The 18755-nt window shown below is 43.0% G+C and overlaps 1 protein-coding gene across 1 annotated transcript; it reads right to left on the bottom strand.

Moving 5' to 3' along the window:
• Nucleotides 1–1258: 1258 nt before the first annotated feature.
• Nucleotides 1259–17364, bottom strand: PPP1CC (protein phosphatase 1 catalytic subunit gamma). The gene is made up of 7 exons (XM_035565647.2): nt 17073–17364; nt 7471–7602; nt 6060–6290; nt 4376–4480; nt 3468–3691; nt 2867–3001; nt 1259–2449 (listed from the first exon to the last, which is right to left on the bottom strand). Exons 1-7 carry the CDS (start codon nt 17125–17127, stop codon nt 2360–2362), a joined length of 972 nt encoding a protein of 323 aa, XP_035421540.1. The 5' UTR covers nt 17128–17364; the 3' UTR covers nt 1259–2359.
• Nucleotides 17365–18755: the final 1391 nt, after the last annotated feature.

Genomic DNA, 18755 nt, shown 5'->3' on the forward strand with positions numbered 1-18755 from the left:
AAAGAATACCACAAATGTGATTTGGGGGGGGTGAAAGTAAATCTGTAAGAAAGCCGCGCACCAGGCAATCTGACACCTGATCTAATGAGCTCATCAAAAGGTACCATGACATGGTTTGATTAATGTTTTAGAAGAAAAAGATCTTCAGAGTAGAAAAAAGGTTTCGGTTTAGCAGAGAAATAAAATAAATGTAAAAAATCAATGGCTAGAAACTACCCAGATGAATTTTCATCGCGAAAACTCAGCTTACTCCAGGAAAAGGGAACAGAAACTCATCTGCTAACTAAAGTGCCAGAACAGAGCTGGTTTATCTGGACCAGACCTTTCAGTGACAAAACTGAACACTAACCAGACCCTGAGCACCTTGCAGCTCATTACCGCAGCAGTTTTAGAACAGCCTGGTGATATGAAATAAGCCACTTCACTCGCCTTCTGAAAATCCTGGCAGTATTTCCACAAGGTACACGAGAGGAGGTGGCAGATGAAGGAACGTATACCAGCAGTGTATTCCTATCCAGGGCAGGACAGCCATGTGCCCACAGCTGGCATTATACCTTATGCATCCCCTCTAATCGCAAGCTGCTTTAGCTGACGTGTATACCAAGTCTTGCTAAAGTAAGAGCAGCAGTGGTAAAGTTTACTGACCTTTCTTCACCAAGAATTTACAGTTCTTGAATTCAAGAACCAGAGGAAATTGGTCTCGTCCTCAACTACAACCTTCGTTAAGTCAATGGTCTCTACAAAACGGTACTTCTGTTCTAGGCTCAACTCACTCCAAACACGCAGCAGGACGATAAACACTAGCCAAGCTGAGCGAGTCCTCCCACGCACGCATCTCTGGGAACCACTGCCTGGGCGCTTCTCAAAAGCCTTGACCCGCAGCTGCCCTGATCAGAGGCTGCAAAAACCACAAGCTCAGACAGCAGGATCGGTATATACCAGATGCTGAAACACGGAGCTCTGGCTTGTCTGCTAGACAGTTGTACAGACCCACGGCAGTGCTCGAAGCAGTCTGGGAGCTGAGTGCCTGTGCCCTCACCTCCCTCTGGTGGAAGGGTGCTGGTGTCTCGGGGCAGCACGCACATTAAAGCTTCGGAACCAGATCTGAATCCAACGCTGTTTAAAAGCACACCTCAAGTGCTTGCAGCTCAGACAAATCCAAACTGAGAATGTGTGGATTTCCAGACCGATTTATTTCTCTAAGTCAGGTCCTCTGATAGCAGGAGTGATAGTAGTTGTGATAAACCGACACAGAAGATTTAACAATTTCTTCATTTAATAAGTGATTTTCACTACATGGTATTGTACACTGTCATCTGTTCAAAAAAGATTAACAGTTTTTAAAAAACAAGATACCGTGAGAGATTTGTATAAACTGGTGCTTAAGATCAATGCCTCTGGTTGGCTCATCAAGCTATTTTCTAGGTTTCTTTGTAAAACAAAGTCTCTAGGCCAAAATGCACAAAACCATTCAGGCAGATCTTAGAACCATTACCTTAACTTCCAGCCTTCTGACCCTGGCTGCCATAGGACTGATGCAACTGTAAAAAGGTCCACGTGATAGAACGTACAGAAACTGTACAAAAATGTGTTTACTTTTGCCATGAACAGAACTAACAGCACAGCATTTCTACTTGCTATTTCAAGTCGAGACTTCCTTTTTATCTCCGAGAGGAAGGCATGAATGGAAGGCCCTGCCAGCTCAGGGTGGGTGGTGGGTTGTGTACGTACAGTTTTCTAAACGAACTTTGGCTTCAGGAAAGAAACTTAAAATAATGGCTTTAATTGACATTTAAAGTATATGGAGAGGGAGGTGTGTTTTCATTAAATATACATCATACCAGTGATGCTGGGAAGGTTGAAGGTTATTTCTAATGTTGACAGCAATAAAACTGATGTGTACATGACAAGACATTAAAAGAAAAGCAATCCCTTTAAAACAAATTTCAACGTAAAAAAAGTTCACAGTGGTTTGTATAAACAGTATGTCATTTCCAACAGTAACAAATTTCTACTCTCACAGCACACTAGTGCCCTCTTTAGATCCTAAAGAAAACAAGCATTTACACTACTCATTGTACAGATTCAGAAAGTCAGTTGTACAATTACCCATAATGACAGGATAAGATGCTGCGGAGTGTACAGCTGTAACACCAACGAAAGGAAAGTTTAAAACCTTTTCTGAGAGGGAGAAAAATCTTTCATTTGCTGTTACAACCAGCAAATGCCATTCATCAAATCAAAAGGGAAACCACAAACACATTATCTATTTTGAGCAAGCTGAACAGTACACATTACAGTTTTAAAAATGGAGGTTATATACTATAATACAAGTCCGAACAAGGCAGTGCCACATTGACTATTTCTTTGCTTGTTTTGTGATCATACCCCTGGGAGGCGTTACAGGTCTGCTAGCATTGGGCTTCTTTTTCTCTGCAGGTTTCAAAATCTGAAAGAGAGAATTCAGTCATTAAGCAAATAATTTAGTTTTCTTACCCTCAAACAATCCATTCAGCAGGGTAAGGTATGACACAGATCAGCTGGACAGGTCATAAGGAAGCCAAGAAATAAATGAGTTTCCTGCTCAGAGCAGCTGATCTGAGAGCCCATGCCGACGGAAGCAGGAAAACAGCTGATAACTTTGCTTGGATGATTTAATTCCAAGGTAAAACGGTTCATCTACTCACATCACTAAGGGCTTATCACGTTTTTAAAGACATGAATGCAAACAGCTCTGTCTACATTTAATAGCTGTGAAGATCTATTTGAAGCAAGCATTATGGTTTGTAACAGTACAGCATAAATCGAGAACAGGAACTTTAAAGTGTGACTGCACTAAGTAGGAGAAAGTTGCCAAATACAATACCTGAAAAGAGCACATTAAAGTTTCATCCACACTCATCATGGCACCTGCATTGTCAAATTCTCCACAGTAATTTGGGGCGGAAAAGAGAGTTACCAATTGCCTTTTTGCAAAAAACTCGTATCCATCTTCAACAACCTTTGGAGACAAAAGCAGAAATTACACTGGGCAATTTCTTCCAGACAAGGTACAAAGCAGCTTTAATCGAACCAGCAGCTGAAAAACTGGTTACAGCTAAGGAGCACCAGCTCCAAACTTTTACCCCAAAACAGGAAGAGCATCACAGGATCCATTTTGGCAACAAGGTCCATTAGCAATAAAACAGAATTACACTAAGTTCAAGACAACCTTGTTTAAGTATCAGACCCACGGTTTACACGTATTAAACAAAAACATACGAGGGCTTTTAAACAGTGGGACAAGCTGCCCAGAGATGGTGGAATCTGTCCTTGTGGATATTTAAAGCCTGGCTGGACAAGATCCTAAGCGATTTGGTCTTATATCGGTTTGCCCTGTGTTGAGTACGTGTGTAGAGACCAGATGACCACTTCAGGTCCCTTTCAACTTAAAATACTCCTTGGTTTAATGCACAAAATGAAAATACCTGATGAGCTCTACATATGAGATCCAAATCATGTTTGTGGAGAAACTTAGCAACCACTTCAGCACCAAATGTGAAGGACACTCCTCTGTCATTTTCACCCCATCCTAGGACATCTTTGTCAGGGTCAGACCACAGGAGATCACAAAGAAGACCTTGATCAGGTACATCAGTGGGGCGCATAATTCGTCTTATCTGTTCCATCGACTGAAGGTCTGGTGACAAACCTGGTCAGAGTAAAGACACGCAGCTCACATTTCAGTCCAACTTCGCACTGTAAGATTGACACAACTCAAGACAAAAAAAACTTGTATCCAAACACATTCACCACCACAATTTTATGTAGTACAATGGCAATGTTAACTGGTATTTTTTAATCCAGCATTTATTTTGAAGTTTGTATAAAAGACTTTTTAGAAGGTTTACCGGGAGCAAGATAAGCAAAGCCATTTTCCCGTTTTAGAGGATTACAACCTCAACAATTTGCAAGTGTCTGTTAAAAGAGCTATCAAGTGAAAGAGGCATTAATGCTAAAAACAACAGGACATGTTTATTTTAAAGATCAGGCCTAGTAAGATGAAATACAACATCACATAGATCTTATACCATTTTCTGCATTTCTCCAATTGTCTGCATACTAAATGCAGACAATTGTATCTGCAGTCAAACTGCCAGCCCAACGATTCACAAAACTGACACTGATCAAGCTCTCAAGCCTACCTCATACATGAACCGAGGCAGGGGAAAATCCCTAAAGTTTCAAAGCTTTGGTAAAGAAGTCTTTGGTAAAGAAGTGCAAGACAAAAAATCAGTGTTTTTCAGCAGCTGAAAAGCATACAAGATAAACATGAAATTGCCAATATTTATACCAGAGTATTACATTTTCTTAGAATATCAACTAAAGAACTTACCTCCATGACAGCAGAATATTTTCTCATCTACAATAGCTGCAATTGGTAAACAGTTAAAACAGTCTGTGAAAGTTTTCCACAGCTTAATATTATATCTTCTCTTACCTAGAAAAGATTTGGGGAGAAAAGAACAGTCAGTGTACTTCTCTAACACAACTACAGTCTACCATGGCTGCCTTGAACTAAGACTTGCAAGAACTCAGCAATAAGGCCGATACACATTTTATCTTCCCTGATACCCGCTGATGTACTTTACTGCTGATAAGAAAAGTTGCAAGGTCTTTTTCCATGTGACAGACACAGCTTTGAAATGGCTCTGAGGATAGCACGCATCTGTTCAAGAGAATGACATTCTACTCTTGGCAGCCAGACCCTCCAGTCTCAACTCCCTTGGAGAATGTGATCCATTTCAGAAAATTACGCCATTTGCTGTTTTCTTCAGGGATAGACAGCATTTCCTGGAAAGCAGATTTTCCTTAAATTTCTGCAAGTACTTTACTGCATAAAACCTCTCTAGGCACAGAAACAGGCCTGAAAAAATGAAGCTGCTAGTTTCACTTTCCAAGCAACTCTCCCAACAGATATGAGCCCTGAACGTATTTGCGATATGTGACTAAGCCTGTGATTAATCTTAGAGGAGTCAAGTCAAATGCCGCACATCTTTGTTTCCTTGTTGAAAAAGGAGAATGAGACAGAGTACATTTTGTAAGGTACAAGCCAAGCATGTCCCACAACAGAACTTGGGAGGATGCTTCAGTGCACAATCAACGTAATAGTTTAATCTCCTCCACACTATCTGGTTTAGCTCACATCTTTTGAAACATACGAACATTACACATCTACTTTACAGCAAAATTACTTATTACGATACCGTAAGGTCTACGTATAGCTTCCATCGCAGACCTTAATGCACTCTGCGGTGACAGAGCTGGTACGTTAAGTGCATAGCAACGTTACATTTGTTCAAAAGGAGCGCTTGTGATGCCAAATAAACACAAGCCTATTTCTTCATTAAAAGGCTGATGCACTGGTTCAAGTAACATTTACAGCTGAAACCACCTACAGAAAGAGCAAGTAGCTGGTATTTAATCCGATCATGTATCATACTGAAGGCTTCACATATGCTTTGCCCCATTTATTAAAGGAAGAAAGGAAACGCTGTTTTTGGCCAAAGCAGCAGGGCAAAATACTGTAGGACTGCATTCAGTCTCAGGTATTCCAGAGAAGGACAAACATTTGCCTTTTTTTTTTTAAACATTACAAAGTTATAGGACTTAGTATGAACTAGACTGCAAGCACTGTAACAATCACAATAAAGACCAGTGCAATCTCTAAGTTATAACAGGTACACATTGTTACAGATGAAAGAAACATGCAAACCGTAAAGCAGAGTAAAATTCTCATCTGGTAAGACAACCGTAAGAACTTCACAAATGTGTACCAGTGAGAACTTAACACATTGGCCAGTTAACAAAATTACCCATTTACAGGCTGTTCTGTGAGGATCAGGCTGTAACAGAGTAAATGAAAACACTCCCCTTGCTAAAATAGGCCACAGGGCTACTGAAGTGTGCAGAGATAACAGCAAGTTAGGAAAGAGTGATCCGATGCCGGAAGACTAGAAGACATCAAACACCTGCTTTCCCAAGCCAAAAGATACTCACATTTGTCCGTAATTACTTACATTCATCATAAAACCCATAAATTCTATTAATGCTGGCACATTCGTGGTTCCCTCGGAGAAGGAAAAAATTCTCTGGATATTTAATTTTGTAGGCCAGTAGAAGACAAATTGTTTCTAAAGACTGCTTTCCTCTGTCAACATAATCACCGAGGAACAGGTAGTTGCTTTCTGGTGGAAAGCCTCCGTATTCAAAGAGTCGAAGCAAGTCATAGTATTGTCCGTGGATGTCACCTGCAAAGAGTGTGGAGAAACAACACAAGTGACATTTCACAACATTTTTTGATTAATTCTAGAGAAACAGCAAATAAGTGAAGCATCAGAAAAAACTCGCAGTTAGAGATTGCCTGCAACATTCTTGAAGATTACATAGTTCGTCTTAATACAGACCAAATTATCACTCAAAATTTTGACCTCTATGCAATACAATGACTAAGTATGCATTAAGACTAAGTATCCATCTACTCAAAAATATTCCTACACATGTGAAACAAATTTAAGACTCCAAGAGGTCAGCTCTGTGCTCGCACAACAATTTGGCATCCAGTTAATTCCTTTCCTTGACTGGTGGCTGTGACATTAGGGACTTTTACTTCATTCTCGATACCTTCACACATCAGTAGTGACACTGACTGAAAACCAGGGAATTTACTTTCCTCTGCACCACCGCTTATTTTCTCGCCACACCCAGTATTTCAAATTATAACAGTGACGTTGTACCAAAATAAATTCGTATTTTTGCCTTTGGTTTAAATCACAGTTTTGTTTCTGGCACGCAGAACACAATCTTGCTTTTAGTCTACCACATGTTATAAATATTGAACAAACTACTTCAGTCTGAAGTAAATCCTCAGTGTTGGAGCAGGATTTATTGAGGGGTGTATTTTGACGTTCTTCGTTCTTTTAGCACAACTAGACATGCACAAGCATGCAAAATCAGCACCACCACTAAGTGTGGTGAAACCAAACCAGAAAGTCAGTCCTGGCGATGGTACAGAAATTTAAGTTTCCAGCAAGATTTTAAAATGGTGTTGAAACCATGGTTCAACTCTGAATAGCAGCTACAAAAAAGCTACTGTGGTTCTTGGATTCTCCTTGATCAGGCTGAACATTCAATGATACAAAAACTCCTTTCCAAAACTTCTGAACCCTGGTCAAGAGACTTGATGAAACTAGACCAGTTACTTTTTGGTTTGGGATTTTTTGGTCCCAACTCCGATTCCCATGTTCATTGCCCCTTCCCCATTCCTCCACCCAAAACATTCAGCCCAACCTTATTTTCCCTTTCACTACAAACATCTGCCCATTTCATAGTAAGTGAAAGTAGCAACTGGCATTTGTTCTCTGCTTAACATCTGCAGATATCCAAAATCCACCCCCACACCCCGACCAAGCACCAAATCACCGTACTTACCACATATTTTCAGTGGAGCTTCAAGTTCTAGTAGAATAGGCTGACTGAGAAAGATCTCTCTGGATTTCAAGCACAGTCCTCTAATTTCGTTCTCTTGAAGTTGGACATTTTTACCTGGTTTCGATCCTCTCACTGTTGGAAGAAGTTAGACATCAGTTATCCATGTCAACAGTATTCCTATTGTTACTTTAAGAGCCTGACTAAATGCCACTAACACGGAATTAAACTATAACAATTGTGCTATTAGGACTGAAAAATATTTTAAAAGTATTCTGTTTATGCTGAGCTGTTAAACTGCCATTTGCTTTCTCCTCCAAATGACTCTGAACTCTTAAAATAAGTTTAAAGTAAAGCAGGATAAGCGTACATGGGAATGTCAGCCATATAAAGACGCTTGTCATCACCTCACCACCACCACCAGAGGTTAAGCTAAATATATTGACATGTTAAAGCGGTCAGGGCACAGATTAGGCTGAAAAGTAAAACAGCTTGAGCCCCAGAATTCATTAAAAAAAAAGTCCCTGTTCATCTAGGTGAGAAGTTCTCGGTTACAATGAACCTGAAGATAGCACAGCATCTGCAGTCCCCCACCAGAAGGCGCCTCCACAAAGCAGGACCTGTCAAAATCTAATGGCCCGACACATCCTTAATGGCTGTTTTACAACCTAAATAGGACAGTCAGACAAATAACTGCGTTCCTAAAAACTGCCTCAACGTTACAGAGCGCGCTGCAGAAATAATTAGTACTACAGAACAGTCACCAACATTTCAAGCCAGTACTTTACCTTTTTACTACTCTTTTTAACACCTCTTACCCCTCCCCGACAAGTTTCAGTTCCTCAGGAACACCAGAGCCAGAGGAACAGCTGAATACATTAAACATTTGACAACCAGAGGGAGAGGTGGGAACCCTCCAAATATACTTCCTATTCCATATGGATCAGGACTGTGACTACATTTATTTTAGAAGGTTCCTGTAAAACCCATCCTCAGGCTTTCCCACCTCTCAGCTACGCCAAATTGATGCTCATGGTGCCAATGAGGGTAAGAGGTGGTGCGGAATGACATGAGGAAAGGAGCGAAGAAAAAGGGGGCTGGAACAGCGACAGAACTTCCTCTCCCACCAGTTACGCTTGCACAGCAGAATTGGGAGCCCAAGTTAGAATGAGGACTCCAGAAGGAGTTCAGGAGAAGGCCCACATAACACCACCAGGCTCTTTTTTGTCAAGTATGTAAACAAAACTCAAAGCCTCATTACTAGGACTCTTCTTGGGAATCATTTTTTAAATGCATTAAAACTGAAGCCACCAAATTGACGAATTTTACAACAAAGCATGTCTAGTGTCTAACAAATCTCCCCTTGTTCTTTTTTTAAAGCCATTACCCCTTGTCCTATCACTTGTAAAAAGCCGCTCTCCAGGTTCCTTTTAGGTGCCCTTTACAGAGGGAGAACTGTCTCAAAGCTGCAAAGGATTTAATCGGGAAGGAAATCGCTCCTGTATTTCAGGAAGGGAGATTCTAGCTTTTTGTCTATTTTAACTGAGCTGTTTCATAAATTGCTGAGACAGAGCCCGAAGAAATTCACCTTACTAAACCATGTACCACTTTTTCTGGGTCCCTCCTCCACTCCTTGTCATCCCCCCCCAAACACAGCAAAAGACAAGCTGGTAGGAGATTTATCTCCCGGCTCAGACCACGTTTTTTCAATCCTTCTCTTCTTCTACCACCTCCACTGCAACAATTCTCAATGTTTGGTTCCCTTCACATCCTGTCAAAGCTTGGACACGGAACAAGGACACCAGCTTGGCCCAAACAAGTTCCTACAGCCATCAGAAGTTTCCCCTCCATTCCCCATTTATTTGACACTAACACCCCCTTGCCCCCAATTTCTGTTGCCCAGAAAGACAAAGGCCATTTCTACGGCAGCGATTCTGTTACTATAGCTAAATTGCACGCAGCAGCGTTTGTGAGGGGTAGGTTAAGAGTAAATGGAATAACCCATTACGCTGTTACTGTCACCGCAGACCCTGCAGTTCATGAAATCAAGAAGTGAGAATTCCAGTAGGGAAGAAGGCTTCGGAAGAGAAAGACAATCGTGTTGCAGAGGGCTCACAATTTCTTATTAGCACTTAAGTGTTCTTTTGTGCCTTTGATCGAGAGTAGAAGGCATTGTTTGGTGTACTCTCTAGCCAAGAATAAACAGTGCTTGTGCAATATCCAGCCATAAAACCACGTGCCACTGGACTCCAGCTCTATTAGCACTTGGTGTCATCACCCAGCCAGTTCCCTGCTGCACACCAACTCCCATCCCAGAGACCCGAGCCGTGCTGGCACTGTCCGTACTGCAGAACCACTGACAGCACCAAAAAACACGCAGCCTTTCTTCAAACAAGCTTCAGCTCAAATTACAACCTGCAGTGACAGTGACAGGGAGGTGTGTGGTCAGATGTCCCAGCTCTAACACCGTTATCTCTCGGGCAATACTTGCTGCTGTTACTCACAGCCATGTATTACCGCTCACCCCGGCATTCGTTCTGTGGTGACACAGAAATTACCACGAAACTTCAAGTATTCCATTAAAATATTAGAAGTAATGAAGCACATAAATGGAAGTTAAATCTTTGTCACAGCAGTTTATCACGCTCGAGTCTTTTCATCTCTGCAGTCATTTTTTCAGCCATCCGGTAATTTTCCTTGTGCTTGGGAGCAATGAACAAGTTACTGAACACGCCAAATATCCAGAAGCAGTAAAGAACAAATTTCGAGAAAAAAGTGATCAGCTGGTTAAATTATAAAGATCAATTTCTCCTCTCTTAAATATCAGAATTAACTTTTTTTTTTAAAAGAGGTACTATACTTGTATTTAACCTTCTCAGATAGCAAAAACTCAACTTTCCGTGATTTGGTCTTGTTGGAAATTGCTAAAAATCAAACCCTGCATCTCACATCCATAAATTAAAAAGTATAAAAAAAATATACGGAATGTAAGCAATGCACTGAGTCACTCGAGCTCATGAATAAAGCATATGCATTCATTTCTGCTGAGGATTAAATGAAAATCTGAGAACCGACTACTTCAGATTCAAGTTTCCTAGGTTTCTGATATATTTTCATTGAACCAGTATAATCTTCATGCAGTTTTAGTCATTTAGTTGTAGAAAAGCTTGACGTGATGAAATGCTTTGCTGCAGTTTACATAAACTCACTAGCAGGGATGTCAGGATGGCAGAAAAACAGGAAAATTTGGTTCAGTTCTGTATCACGCTGCCTGCCAGTGCCATTTTGGCCACTTTCATCCAACACGGAACCAGCGCAGGAAAAAATGCGTGTTCAATTTCTTCTAACACTGACCTATATCCTGAAAAGCTGGAAAAAAATATTTTCAGCTTCAGAAGAATCAAATATGCAGGAGTGCATGGTGGTTTGAGAAATCTGTATTTTTAGTGCAAGGATTTTCTCATCCACAGCGAAAGAGCTGGCAAGGAAATGCAGGATACTCAGCCTGAATGAACACTTAGGAGGTTTCTCTGAGTCTCCAAATGACTTAGTCCCACTAAGAAGGGCAAAGATACTATGAAAAACGCGGTGTTTACAGTTTCTTCTCTCTGCTTTGGACCAAAACAAGGCAGCTTGTAGAGATCAGACAGTACAATACTAATTGGCAGCTTGGTCAAAGTCAAAAGAGCAGCTCAATAGCACCGTACATGCCCATTTGTTCTTTCAGTGCATAAAAAATAACCTCTCAGAAATGACAGGCTGGAACTGACAGCGAAACAAGCTAAAGATTAATCAGTTGAGGGAAGAAGTCAGCCCATTTCAAATATTTTATTTATATCTCGTCTCAACATACTGCTGCACTGTTTCCAGACAGTAACATATTCCCTTCCTCCTTTAGGCAGAGCCGCTCTTGTTCTTAATCATTTTGAGAGCTTGAATTTCAACGGCCAGCCCAGGCGGCCTTCTAACAAGTAAAACCTTCCTCCAGTGGGCAAGTATAAGAAGTCTGGGGAAAAAGATTTCCACTGGCTGGAAAAGGCTACAGAAAAGATCTCCCCCTGAGGCCAGGACGATCTCTGAAGAGGTACTCTTCCAAGTCACAATGACCGAGCTAGAAAATATCCCAGCTTCTACAGCTGTGCTCTGTAAAACCAGCGCAGGAAACCTTTAAGGGAGAGCAATCCATCTGTTGTCCAGTCAAAAGCACAAAGCCTTTAGCCAGTACTGACAGAGCTTTTTGTTTTTTAAATACACCGAGCACAGGGCCAAGCCACAGCTCGGGGGCAATGACAACTGCGTGCTCTTATCTCTTCACGATGTGCTATTCCAGACCTTATTTCCGAGGGTTACAAGCTTCAACACAGATCCTTCACAGCCTGTCCAAAACACAAATCGATAGGTTTCAACTATTAAAATTAAAGCTGCACTTTCCAAGATAAGGAGAACTGCTAGAAAGCACCAACCCCAACCCCAAAGGAGGACGCGGGCGCAGTATGACGGCCGCCCAGCAGAGGGAGAAAGAAGTGTACAAGGAAGAGCAAGAATTCACCACCCCCAAGTCACTTCGGTGCAAGCAAAGAGCCAGGACAAAGCATAGCTGCGGCTGCCAGGGCTTCCAACACAGCCTGACATTTAGGGTAACTTTTCCACAGTTCTGTCTGAAGGACAGATGGGTCAGAACTGTGGGATCCAGAACGTACAGGCTGTACAGCACGCTCCATCTCTAGCACCTTCCAGCGTTCAGTCTGGTGCCATGCAATCCTTTCACAAAGGGAAAGGCTCTCATCAAAATGAGTGTATTACCTGTGAAAGGGAGCAACCCTTCCAAAAGGATATTCAGAAATAGAATATTCAAAGTGGTAGAAATTTCAGTGATCCATGCTTCAGTATTACCCTACAAATGCCGTCAGCTGAAGTGCTAGACTTGAGTTCTCGTACAGAAAATATTTTAAAGAAAATAGTCCATCGGCAGCTTGGTTGACTCCTAGCTTATTAAACAAGACTTTCGATTTTACCGTATTTTACGTTAAGATGCCTGCAATCCTAGAGGAGTTTCCAAAAATACCGCAGGTTGTTTTTATCTTGCTTTTGGCAGTTCCCGATGACAGTTTCACATTCCATTTTACACGATAGACAGAAAGGGAATAAATAACTTGGAAGTGGCTGATGTCAAAAAGGTTTTAGTTTACTTCAGACAGCATCCACTTTGATCAGCTCATTTCAAATTCAAAATCAAAACCGAAAAGCAACTCCTCAGCTACACTGAGCTACGCTAAGTAACACTGAGCTACTGGAACGTACATGGTTTGAGGTCAATGAGTGCTACTTGTCTATTAGAAACATCCCAGCTCACCAAAAAGTGAAATCCAACCAAATTTCAGATTAGCATTTGGGACAATCAGCTAAATGGAAAGCAATCCTACAGATCCAATCAATGTTGTATTAAGCACAAAGGAATAGAAGTTGGAGAGCTGAACTTTAAGAAATATTTTTTCCTCTTTCCAGCAGTTTTATCTATACTCTTCGGCTTAACTATTTTTGATAACTGGATGATCTTCGTTCACCATTTAATGCAAATTAAAGAGTACCTCCTCATCAGCTATACAACAAGCTTCACCAGGAATAGAAGTCTGTGGGTGTATAAACAGGGAAGTTTGAGGATTTAGAGTCTTTTTGCTGATTTTAGTGCACTAAACAGGATTTCAGCTTTCAAAAAGGCTATCACCATCCTGGCCTTGCATGGCTTTATCCGAAGAAGCCTCTCTTCATTACTTCTTTTCCTTTAACAGCAATTGCAGAGGCTGGAACACAGAAAAGATTTTCAGAAACTTACTTCAACTTGGGCTCCACTAACGTATGCTAGCTGTTATTTTACCCTGTTATTTGTTACCATGGTAAGGCTAGGACATTTCAATCTGCTTTTCCAGAGACATTACTATGCGCTCCAGTTTCAAATCAGACCCTATTTACATTATACACGAAAAGCTGCCAACAGTCGGTGAAGGAAACGGATACGGGGCTCTAGTTCCAGGAACATCATCTGACATGACACAGAAGGGAAGCCACGCTCACACCTGGGAATCTCGGGATTTCTCCTCACTGATCCTTTGCCCGGAGCTGAGCGGGAATTCTGCCATTTCCTGGGAGCCTTTCCACGACTATACAGATGACACCGATTTTTCATCTTACAGGGAGCTTTTCCTGCTTCTCATCTAGCAGCAGGTTTGGTTTAGCAGATAAAAGGCCCAGAATATTTAGCTATTGCCTACAACATCCCTTCTAGAATAGCTTGCCCCTAAGTTTGCCCCTACTTATTCCTCGGTCAAGTTAGTTCTGTAAATATTTGGGCTTTTACCCACTATCAAATACACTTAGGAAACATCTCAATACTCACTGCAGGATACTGTCATTTGGTATACTTTAAAAGCCTTACTCTTGAGAAGATTGTTGTTAGGAAAATTACTATAAAAGCAACGAAATTAGACAACCTGTTCTCATGAAAATGTACAGCCCTCATTAGTAAAGAAGTCAAGCAAAACATAAGTTACAGCAAAAAAAAATGGTACGCTGAATGTTTTCATTGAACTGCTCCCCAAGGTGGAGAACAATGTTACTGGAAAATGGTTTTTGTGACATTTCAAAGCCAAATGGCTCTGTACTATAAACACTCAGAGCAAGAAAGACTCTCCAAATATTTACTTAAGAACAAGAAGCTAAACATACACTTCTAGGCCTTTAAAGAATACTCTAATCATTTCAGCTAACTAGCTTAATGTGGGTTAGATTGCATCAACTCCTTGAGGGAAACAGTACGAATAACGTAATTTGACCAAAGCCATTGCTTCAGTTGTCATAAAAGATGTCAAGACAGAAAGCAAGTACAACTCCATCACAAATACTTTACTGATACCCTGTATTAAGAACAAAAGGGAGAACAAATTATTTACCATTTAACCACCTCACCTAGACCATTAACTAGATTCACTACCAGCACAGCTCACTTGGTCTCCTCCAATACTGCAATGCTACGGCTATTATAAAACAGTTTATGAAATAAATTTGAAATAAATTAGTGAGAGAATATATTTAAAACTAGCTCCATAATACCTTTTTTTACCCTTTAAAGGGGAAGAAGGCATAAAGCCATAGTACCAGTTTATATCCTTCACATTATATTAGATGAATCACCTAAAATTAGCTGTTATAAAAAAATTAAGTATACATTTTAAAGATGTTTATAATAAAATATCAAATTGCTCTGAAAATTAAAACTTGCACAAAGATTTGGGCAATTCAGTTTGTTATTAAACTGATATTAAAGCAGATTGTGCTGTGTTGTAGTGCTTGACTATGAGTATAATCTGTGTGCAACCTTGCCTGAAAAGGTTATCACTTGAAACAATTCTGGTACAGACGCTTCAGGCTTCATATAACTAACACCCTGCAGTTGTTCTACCAGCACTGCACTGAAAACAAGGCCACATAATGCAGAAATGCATCTTAAATTTCTTTGCTTGTTCCAAACCGGATTAGAAACCTCACACACACTTCAGATTCTGCCCCCCAGTTTAATACCATGCAGAGCCGCACTTCAGAAGCTCAGTCTTGTCACCTACCTAGCTGCACCTTAATAATTCCAGGGAAAGGATGAGTCAAATTTTAAACCACCAGAGAATGGTGCCTGCACAGTAATTCACACAATTTATCACTCTATGCAAAATGCGGTGCTTGCAAAAATGCAGCACTGCTTTGCCCTTTCTGGGGAAAAAAAAGTAAAAAGACTACCACAAAGGTCAATCATCACTGTCTGAGAAAGAAGTTTAAAATGGACATTTAATAAGCAATACACAAAATACACACTAGCACAGGCTACTAACATAGGTAATCATTTTAAAAACTGAAAGACGACCATTGCCTCAAGAAATCTGAAATCCCAGCTGAAATGTCAATAAAAAATTAATTTCAGCTCTGGCAGCTGATGCAACCTGAAGTAATAGCATCTTTAGCTACATGACCATCTCTTAAAAGATGGTGTCAGTAAGCCTTCTGAAGCCTTACTTACGAGCTCCCATCTCCTCCAAACGTGTAATACTGCTATAAGCCGGGTAAGACCATAACATATTAACATAGTACCTCTTATTACTTTCTGAAACTTTAAACAAGAATCATCATTCAAAATCACTCGGATTTCTTTCTATGCTTACATTGTTCCATGTCTTTAATATTAGCAACTTACACTGAGAAAACCGCATGAGTTGCACTAGATCTAATCAGGTATGAAATATACTATCTGCAGTAAAACTGAGCATGTATTAATAAGGCACCAGACATATGACATATAGGACTTGACACCTACAAAGTGTGCTACTAGAGTTTCAGGAAAATCCTGGTCTAAATTTATGAAGGGAAGCCTTTAAATAATTTAAGCCAGGGTAGTTTAAATTGGTAACAGGCAAACCAAAACGGATCAGAGAAAAAGCCCTACTTACTTTTACTTATTCTAGCTCAGTAATCCCATAATACACCTATTGGATTCTTAATTCTGAGTAATTTCTGTGGTAGCACTACTGTCCCTCTGCCTGTCCTTTTGCTCTCCAGGCCATTACACTGAGCAAAATTTTATAAGAAGGAAAAAGTATAACATAGCTGAAAGACATTTCCTCACTGTTTGCTTCAACATCATCTTAGATGACTTTGTGCCAAATGGAAATAACGTTAAACTCCCCATCAACCTTTTCAAGTGCTGATGAGATGCCTGCCCCAACACACATGAAATTTGGCTGGATCAGGCTAGCTCCCTTCCGTAAATAATTCCTTCCTTGATGCCTTAAGAAAATGTGTCACATTCTACTTCCAACACGGATCAGATGACAACTGCAGCCTGGTGCTGACCCCTGCAACCAAAAGGGAGATGCTGAAGACACCCCCTGGAACTTGTAGGTTTCCCTTTGATTTAGAAGCTTCCATGCAATCTTTTTCAACCCTAGGTGCTAACAAGACAATAAGTCCTTCCACGTACTGTCTGGAACAGCATAACCCAACCCTCAACTGACACCTAAGTAAGCTACCATATGTTACGAATTCAGAGCCCAATAGTAGTATTAATGCAGCAACTAATCAACGCTAAAGCCACGACGTCCTAAAGCCCGTGGAATTCCCCTCCAGACTTTCTGAGGAGCTGCCCCGACAGGCTCTTTAAACTCCCCAGCTCCGACTTCCAGAGCCCCACGACTGCCCAGCCAAGCGCAACCCCACGTGCGTGCAAGCGAAAAATAGGGGGGAAAAAACCCAAAAGAAAGGCCAGGAGCATCCTGAAACGCTTCGCCACGACAAAAAGGAGCAGCCCCCCGCCAGCTGTAAGGGGAGGCCGGCAGGACCCCGCGCTGCTCGGGGGCCAGGGGCAGCGGAGCTCCAAGACCCGTGGGGACCCCCGGGAGGCCTCAGAGCCCCTCGCCCCCAATTTTGGGCCCCCCCAAACCGGGACGGCGGCCGTGGCCGAGTGGGGACCGAGGGGGGCCCCGCCGGAGGCCACTGCCGGGCGGGCTCGGGGGCCCGGTGCCGGTCGCCCCCCACCTCCTGTCCCCCCCGCCGCCGCCGCCCCTCACCCTCCAGCAGCCGTTGGATGATGCTGTCGATGTTGAGCTTGTCTATATCCGCCATCGCCTCGCAGCGGCCCGGCGGACCCCTTCCCGCCGCTCCCCTCCCTCCGCTCGCCGCTCGGCAGGGCCCGGCTCCTCCGCTCGCCCCGTGCCGCCGGCCCCTGCCCGCTCCCCCGCCTTCTCCTCTCCTCTCAGCTCCGAGCCCCCCGCCGCCGCCTCCCCCCTCGGCAGAGCCCCGGCGCCCCACAAAATGGCCGCCGTCCCCTCAGCGGGCTCGGCCGGCGCACGGATACCGCGAGCGCGCGGCGGCTCACCGGAAGCCCTTTATAGGCCGGGCGGGAAGAGCGCGGCGGAGGCGGGGCGCGCACTGACCGCCCTCACCGGATCCTTCCGCCGGCGGGCGGTGAAATAGTGCGGGGCTGCAGCCCGTTCCCGGTGTTGTGGGGGCACTGTGACCGGCCCGGCCTCGGTCTGTCGGAACCGGGCCGTGGTGGGGAGCTGCAGGCCGTTCTGTGTGTCCCGGTGGAGGGAGGTTGGGGTGTGTCTCCTGTTAGGGCTGCCGCCGCATGGCGCCACGTGCCCGTGACCCATGAGGGGTGCAGGTGCCTACCACAGACCAGCCGCTCCCCGGTCCTAAAATAGGATGAATGTCACCCAAAACACGCCGGCAGCTGGCATCTCCCCCAGCAGGTGCACCAGCTGACAGCTCTGTGTAACCTCAGACACACGCCTCTCCCCGTCCAACTACAAAGTGCACACGTACAGCGCTTGGAAATTCATAGGGAGCCTGGCCAGAGAAATTGGCATGCTCCTTCAAGAGCGTCTGGCCATTTTATTTCACGTTTCTGTTATTATTTTGTCCTGAGTATAGCAAAGGCTTGGCTACAAGCAATTAAATGAGGCTCCTCTCGTAAATTGGAATGCATCTGCAAGGGAGATGGGCTGTGTGGGCCTTTCCCCCTGTTCGGGTTGCATCTCTGATGGACTATCGTTTAATTGCTTTATTTCCTCCTGCTTTAACTTGCAGGGATGGCTGCGTCAACCTCTTCTCCCCTCCCTGCGCCAATTGCTGCCACCGTGCATGCCGGATGCCTCATGGTGACAGTTATATAACATCCATAACTGCTGGCTGCCATGGCGGCGCCGGAGCAGAGTTCAGGTCCCCGAGGGCGATAACATGAAGGAGTCGCCGTCTCAGCACACCTTAGGTCTGGCGGGAGGAAGGAGATAAGAGGACATGGCCAGACACTACCCGAAACTCTGGGGTTTAGTGTGCTGCAAAACGAAGCTTCAAAACGCTCGACTTCCCCGAGCCAACGCTTATCGTAATGAGCACGCCCCAGCCGATACGCTAATCTCAGTCACGCTGGTGTAAGCCCAAAGTAACCCCGTTGAAGACAATAGAGTTACTTCAGATTTACTTCAACGTGACAGCACTTGCAGATTTACATCTATTTTTGTGCTGCACCTTCCCAGGGAATGGCCTCCCAGCTCTTTTGCACCGAATGCTTTCTTTCTCTTGCAAATCCATTCAAATTTTGCAGAGTGAGTTATTCCCTTGGATTTAACTAAATTATTCAAAAAGGGAAATTGGTCCTGTGTTTCCTGAGAAACCTTCCCATCCTTGTTTCCCTTGCTGGAAATGTCTTACATCTTATCGTGTCCTTCAGCTGTCACCCCCTCTCCCCT

Source organism: Cygnus atratus, chromosome 17 (genome assembly GCF_013377495.2).
Source record: "Cygnus atratus isolate AKBS03 ecotype Queensland, Australia chromosome 17, CAtr_DNAZoo_HiC_assembly, whole genome shotgun sequence".
Lineage (NCBI taxonomy): Eukaryota > Metazoa > Chordata > Aves > Anseriformes > Anatidae > Cygnus > Cygnus atratus.

Coding starts and splice junctions, on each gene's coding strand:
- PPP1CC (XM_035565647.2), bottom strand. CDS start 17,127: ATGGCGGATATAGACAAGCTCAACATCGACAGCATCATCCAACGGCTG. Junction 3,002..3,467: donor TCATATGTAGAGCTCATCAG/GTATTTTCATTT, acceptor TTGTCTCCAAAG/GTTGTTGAAGATGGATACGA. Junction 2,450..2,866: donor CTTTAATGTGCTCTTTTCAG/GTATTGTATTTG, acceptor TCTCTCTTTCAG/ATTTTGAAACCTGCAGAGAA.